The sequence below is a fragment of the Hippocampus comes genome, unplaced genomic scaffold (assembly GCF_001891065.2).
Source record: "Hippocampus comes isolate QL1 unplaced genomic scaffold, H_comes_QL1_v1.1 scaffold252, whole genome shotgun sequence".
Lineage (NCBI taxonomy): Eukaryota > Metazoa > Chordata > Actinopteri > Syngnathiformes > Syngnathidae > Hippocampus > Hippocampus comes.
Genome location: NW_017805485.1, coordinates 237,287 through 244,855, shown reverse-complemented (window position 1 = coordinate 244,855; position 7,569 = coordinate 237,287). Strand labels below are relative to the sequence as shown.

Here is a 7,569-nt window from a genome sequence, read left to right as displayed (position 1 = left end):
CTTGTTTCGACCGTGTGCTTTTCCAGTCTTCTACGAAACACCACTGTGTTCATTAGAATTTGTAACTTGATCAGAGGAGAGATGAAACATTTGATCTTGGCCATTTCCATAACTGCTGCTTGAAAATGATTTCAACATACCGTCCATTATGATTTGTTTTGTATCAAACTTGGTCAATCCAATGGTTTTGAGGGCCACCTACAGCAAGGGACTCTTAGGGTTTCAAACCATTTTTGTACACTAGTTTCAGAAGCAAAAACAATGTATACAGTACTGCGTATGCTAAAAGTGAAAGGCCGCGAGACATTCCAAGAGCAAGAGGACAGACAAATAGTGAAGGTGTTCCACATGGCATTTTAGATTGATCCATGTTAGTCCTGTCACCATTAGGGTAGAATGATGAATGATACAATATTTACTTTAATCACAGAATGGACCTCTCCAATAAAGGCACCCTGAGGATAATATTACCCCTCTACATGAGATACAAAAACATAAGGCAAAAAAAATAAAAATAAAATCGAAAAAACAGCCAGCGGTCTGGATTAATAACGTGAACCCTCCAAGGTTGACACACAGTCCTTTCGACACCACTGATTTATACGTGCAATATTCAAAATCAACTTTTACAAATTATTACCAGGGTCAAACTGTTGCTATCATAACACTTTTATGAACTATCCGGGCACTGTTCAAACTAATATTTTACATTACATGCACTACATTTCACTTTTTTACACTCTCGGTTACATACACACACAACAAGGTCGCGGGGAGTTCAGGCGGAAGGCAGATTACACTCTCAACTGGTTGCCAGCCAATCACAGGGCACACACTGACGAACAACCATTCGGGCTCACACTCACACCTAGAGACAATTTCAAGTGTTCCATTGACCTCCCACGCATGTTTTTGGAATGTGGGAGGAAACCTGAGTACCCGGAGAAAACCTACGCAGGCACGAGGAGAACATGCAAACTCCACACTGGAAGGCCGGAGCCGGAATCGAACCCTGTACCTCTGCACTATGAGGTTGATGTGCAAACCAGTGGACTGGATCAATGATATGTGAATATATACATATATAAATGATAATTGTTCACTTGCAGTATGTTGACATGTTGTGCTGAGATGTCAGGACAGAGGTACCATATGTGTACAGTGCTTTTGTTGCCACGCAAACACTACTTGACAGTTAGTTTATAATGTATTTCCGGTTTCATGGTCGTCATCACATTTACTGTTTGCGTTTAAACTTTTTGTGAAGGCATGGAGAAAAGCCAAAGAAAAGCCAAAATCACATGTGAATTTTCTGCTCAGTGAGCTATAGTTGCACAAGATTTGTTGAGGTGTTGCCCGAGTGCATGATGGCTGTTCAACCTCTGGAAATTTGTGCTACTTTAGAGATATATTTTCCCCCGAATTTGGTTGAATTTCAGAACTATACACCTTAAGGTGTGTTCAACCTTGGAGGTTTCATTAACTGTATTATCGATTCGTTTTGCTGAGCATACATTACACTCTCGCGGGAATATGACTGTGTCCAAACGGTGAACAATCTTTTTACTCAAAAGGAAATTTGGAGGTTTCCAATCAATATGCTAAGAAGTCGCAGCTCAACTTATTTTCAACAGGGAAGTGAGAGAGGTAAATATTTCAAATGTGGACTTACACATCCAAAAATGTACTCCTAAAAAAACAAAAGGATTGTTGACATTCCAGTTCATCTTTACCCCATCATGTGTCATGTAATTTTACGTTCGTGTGGGTTAAATCACAACCTGTTGTCAAATTATCTACTGTTCCTCCTTTTTAATTTATAAACACACAAGCACGCATGCTTTGTCTCTTTTCTCTCTCTCTCTCTCTCTCTCTCTCTCTCTCTCTCTCTCTCCCTCTCTCTCTCTCTCTCCCTTTCTCCCCCAAGAACACAATTTATAGTTAGCCTGGTGTTAATTTGCACAATGTTGTGGTGCCATTGTAAAAGCTACGATGCTGACAATATTGAGGTGTCATTATTACATCGAAATGCCGCTTCACTGAATCATTGTTGTTTGTGATGACAAACAAAAAAAAAATATCAAGGAGTTTAGAGGCTAAACTGCAGGCTGGGTCCATCGCTATGAATTATGCAATGACAACCAACCCTAAAAGAGACAAGAAATCAAAAACGTAAACTGTTTCATCAAAAACAACAGAGAAGTTGCCTTATCTCTTGCTTGAATAATCGCTACAGTTAAGACAATGATACTCACACTCTGCAGAGGATTCTCACTATTTCTTTGTACTAAAGGAAATTGACCAGAAACAACAACTTTGTTCTCTTGTGTCATTGTACAGATGATCATGTTTTTTTCTGTAACCTGTATGAATTTTCCTACGTTTGCTCTCGACCCAAACATCCTTGTTACAAATCATCTGGATTACCTTGTGGTGACAAGTCAACCTTTATGTGTACATTTTCGATTATTATTTATTGTTGACCTGGTTTGCATTTACAAATAACAAAAAAAAAAAAAATGAAGATTTGATCTCAACATTCTGTTTCAATGTGAATGTTTGGAGAGCAATGAAAATCTTTTGTAATTATTAAAATGGTGGATACAACAGTATGAGATCTTTTTATGATGTGGCCAAAGTTACTTTGAAAGTAACTTTTTTGTGTTGTAACATGAGTATTTGTTAATGAATTGCTTATTAAAAATAAATAAGAGGCACACACATCTGTTTCAGATTGATCATGTGTATACACAATCTACCGGCACAGTTAGGGACATTAGAACATGACCATGTGAGCAAATAATATTGCCCTCGTTTCCAACTTCGATATACTGTATTATTTTTTTGCAAGATGCAACAGAACAGTGCAGAATACCAGAAGTTAACCCTTTGAGTGCCAAAATAGTCAAATTGCACCAAGTGGTATGCCTTTATCGCTAACCATGACCTTTTGACATAGTGATATCAAAACTGAATATTTTATTGAAGAAAAAAAAATCCTCGCAACAAAGGGTTTAGATACATTCCGGACATTTGAACGTTTTGTCCTTGGGACCCAGAACTGAATAGATAATCAGACATCAATAAAACCAAAATATAAACATTCGTTCAGAAATTAATAAATTCAAAGCAGTATCAACATTTTTTTAAAGTGAATATAAACGTTTACTTGTGAAGAGTGTAGGAGTGTGCGGGGAGGGGCGGGTAGACTGGTTGGTCCTTGATTCAAGGTCATGGTGCCGCATCGAAAAAACGGTTTAGCTGTGTTGTAGCGCCGTCCTCTGGTTTCTGAAAGTACAAATGATATTGCTGGGCTAAATTGAAAAAGGAAACCAGATGTTCAAACAGACTTCATTCATGTCAAACTCTGCGTATGTGTAAATGATACAAGCCATGGTCGTTAAAAAATAAAATAAAATAAAATAAATAAATAAATAAATAAATAAAAATAACGTAATGTGTCATTATGAAGTGCATCCGCAAAAGTTATGATAAGCCTAAAAAATATATATATATAAATAAATAAATAAAAATAACGTAATGTGTCATTAAGAAGTGCATCCGCAAAAGGTATGATAAGCCTAAAAAAATATATCTGTTCAATGTTTTGGTCTTTATTACACAACATTCTATTGTCTAACTATGGAAAAACTCACGAAAGGTGTCTGATCTATCTGCCAAGAAATTTCGCCGTTCATGTGGAAGTGATATTTAAAATACTCCACATAGTCACATCCTGACACCTTGACCTAAGACGTGTACTTACTTCGCAATTGTGAGTCACAGTGTCACTAGCAGTTTGCAACATATTGTAGGTACGTGGAGCCTAGTCACAAAAGGCATAGAATTTGACGTACAGTATTTGGAAATTTGGGGAAGAAATCCCCGTTGTGAAACATACGCGAGACGTCATGCACGCTGTGATCGTGACGTCTCTGAACCAATGGTGAAAGACTGATCCTCTCCTTTTTCATCTACAACCGCTTCGAACAACAAAAAGGCGTATGTAGGAACAGTTCTTACGATTTTATTGTCGATGTTTCATGTTTGGTGTTGTGTTGTATAATTGCTATTTCGTGCTAAATGATCTGGAAAGCTCTTTGTTGTAAAAGCGCTACATAAATAAAGATGTAGCAAATTTCCCCAATGTGGGACAAATAAAGGTTATCTTATCTTATTCAACTACAGCTCCCTAAACTTGATTTATTTCAACTTTTTGTAGAGTACTTTGAAAAACAACGGCAGAAATCAGTTACAGTATATCCTGATTTCACTATTCGGAGGCCGGCTCGGGCCCAAGCTCTGCAGGAGCCTGATAACTATCCTGATCATTTCAATCAGGCGTGTTGCAGGAGAGTAAAATGGAAAACGATCGGACAACGGCCCTCGTGGACCGCAGTTTGACACCTGTGTTCAAAATAAAGTCGCTTGGAGATAGGTTGAGGTGCAGAGACAGGTCTGGACTGGTGCACCATGGGAAATGTAGTTCTCTCTGTCAATGGGAGGAGGCAAATCCCAGACTGCGTGCTTGTTTGCATGTGCGTTGCGGTGTAGATTAAGTGAATCGTGAGGATTGGTTGAGTGCTGGACTTTTCCACCAAGCGAACAAGGATTTTTTTTCACGACCAAAGTCAAAAGTCCGAACGAGACGACGGTCGGAAAACGTTCGAAAATGCGAGAGAGAATCCAGGAAGAGAGCGCGTGCCCATTAAAAATTGAGCGCGGGATTCTCTTTATGCCTTACTAATAGCACTTGTGGCATCACGGAGGAGAAACTTTGACACCGACTGGCTGCCAGTCTTTCCTGAATGGGCTGAGGTGAAGCGGTATATATTTGGAGGAGAGAATCCGAGGCATTTGCAGACGTTCAAAAAAAGGAGGGGGGCGAGGGGCGCAAAGAAAACGCCCTGCTGCCACTGCCTGTTGCCGTTATCTTCAAATTCAAACTTTATCGTCGACTTTGAACATGCATCTCCCACTTAACGGGAGATGAGATGGAATATGGAACGTTGTCTTTGATACTTGAAAGGCTAACGTCTCTCTCTTTCTTAAGGACCGCTCTCTTGGCAACTTTTTGGAAGTCTCGTTGCTTTCGGAATATTTTCCCCTCGTTGTTGCACTCTATTCCCGTTGGAGACGATCTGGGTGGGCTGGGAGCCCCGAAGCTGCCCCGCTAGGCCGAACAACGGACGACGGTTCACATGTAAAGCTAAAGAGTCGGGGAAAAAAATCATCTATTTTTTTGCTTTTGTTTGACGTGCGACGCCGCAGACATGTCTCAGGGCGCGGAGAGGAGGATGGAAAGCCGGCTGAAGAAGTTGGAGGACATGATGAGAAACCCCAGGTCTGCGTTGAACCTGGAAAGTTTGCTGGTAAGTCAAGTGGACTACATCTCGTGCATTATTGAAGAATGTCGTGGTGGTTGCTTTATGAAAAGCGAGAATCGATTAACGTTGTGCTATTGGCATGTCATGTGGCTTTTGCATGGTACAGTATTAAATCCACGTACTGCATTATTATCCACCTTATCCCATCTGAGTTGTTAGCCTTTGTTATTAGGGAGACTGCTGCAACGACTCCTCCCCGTTCACTTTGTCCCGGTAAAACTACATTTTCCAGTCTGTCCTGTAATCAGATACAGTTTCTTGCCATTACAAACGTATTTCATGGAAACTGCACTGGAAGACAGTGTGCTGGCCTACAGCAGGATAGGCCTGATTAATACTTAAGTCTGACCACAGAACGTGCATTTGGGAGTTCTGTGGTGTCAACAGATTAGGATTAATTTGTGGAGAATGTGCCATTTATGGTTTTTATGGAGACTATTGGGTAACAGTTGGTCACTGCTGTGGTCCTCATGCTCGAAGAGATGAGAGGAGCTAGGTGTAGTACATCAAGCAGATCGGATTTAAAAACGTGAAAACTAACTGGTGGTTGGGCATTTCTTGACAGAATTCTGGTCCTTGTTTTAGTCTTACTTTAATCAGATGCATAGCCAATGAAATTAAAGAGCCACATTCCATTCAAAATGTAACATTCATTGTTGTAGTCCGATTACCTTGTATTCCCCCAGGCATTCTTGAATGACTTCCACTCGACCAGACAGGCTCAATCGCTTTCAAATAATATTGCAACAGTCTCTTGTATTAAATTGGGGAATTACTTAATTCAAGAGGTGCTGTGTCTACAACTAAGGCAAATTAAACTTAATCATGTTTGTTTAGTCAAGTGTTACATTGATCGATAGATCTGCTTGATGAATAGGCGACCAGAAATAGTATGGGTCAGGTACAGGTACTCGGTTAGGTACTGGACATAGTATCTCATAGTACCTGCTTTTTCTCAGCGAAATTTATTGAAAGGGAGCAATTGTCCATGACACTGCATCGTTAAATGCACCATAAACCCTGTTCAATAAAACAGTGCGGGTTCAAATAAGAATGTCAGCTATGTTCGACAAGAGAGATTTTTTTTATTGTTTTGAGTGTTTAAGTGACACAGTGAGTAATAAGTGAAAAATGCTATTTTGGACCAATGTTGACATTTTAAAGCAACAGACGACTGCAAATTCATTTTCTTTCATTTTGCTCAGCAGTGTGTATGAACTAAATGAATTGAATGACTGCAAATATTAATGCCATCTGTGATTAAGTTTCAAAATATTGACATACCCTGTACACTGCCATATTGGACAATTTTGATTTTTACTGGTTCACGAAATCACTTGGACGTCTTCTGTGCTCTAACACTCTCCTGTTCATTTTGGACTTGCCCTATTGTGCTACTAAAATGCCTCATGACCTTGTCAAGTATTGCAATAATAGACGGCACTCCTAACCATCTCATGTTTCATATTAACCTTCGAGAAAGAGGGGAATAAAATAAATTTATTGCGGGAGTGACTGGCTAACGCAGCCAAACCATGTACTGTTCAGAGGTGTCCATTATGGTGGCATAATGTACGAAAACCGTGATAGATTGTCAACGAAATTTATGTGGATGTGCAGACATGTGCTCATCATAATCTGAAAATATTAGGACGAAACTTGTAATATATATTTTTTTATTCCATTCACGTAAAGTTGACTCACCTAGTTGCCTCGTGGAGAGAGGAAAAATCAACATTGCTTCACTTAAGGTACAAAAAACATGACTGATTATCACCCAAATTTATGTGCACCTGGATCTACAAATATCATAGTCTGAAAATATTAGAATGAAATGTGCAGCATACAGAGTATGTTGTTATTTTGAGACTGAATTGGCTTAAACCTTTTTGCAGGGAATCGGATGCAACTGATATTTGCATTTTACACTGCCTCATAGAGTGAAAGAAGATTAATTTGGAGTCCTGTATTCCTTTAAATTGCAGAAAATGACCTAGCTGAGGATTTTTTTGGTTTGTTTTTCATGGGGAAATGTTACAATTTATTTTGGTGTTTTGGTTTTTGATGTCAGTTTCCTCATTTTCATTTTTTGGCTTGGGCCAACATTTTGCATTTCGCTGCATCCCAAATTTGAGGTTATACATAATCACTGTCATCCTCACACTGCTCTGTTAGCCTTCCC

General features: G+C 39.3%; 1 protein-coding gene across 2 annotated transcripts in view; it reads left to right on the top strand.

Moving 5' to 3' along the window:
* The first annotated feature begins 4,485 nt into the window (after nt 1-4,485).
* The window catches only part of rock2a (rho-associated, coiled-coil containing protein kinase 2a), a 44,376-nt gene continuing 41,292 nt past the window's right edge, over nt 4,486-7,569 (top strand). The window contains exon 1 of one of the 2 annotated variants that reach the window (XM_019876107.1): nt 4,486-5,372. In XM_019876107.1, coding sequence (XP_019731666.1) covers nt 5,274-5,372 — 99 coding nt within the window. In that variant the 5' untranslated portion in view covers nt 4,486-5,273. The remainder of the gene's footprint in view (nt 5,373-7,569) is intronic. The other variant, XM_019876108.1, reaches the window with a different exon arrangement.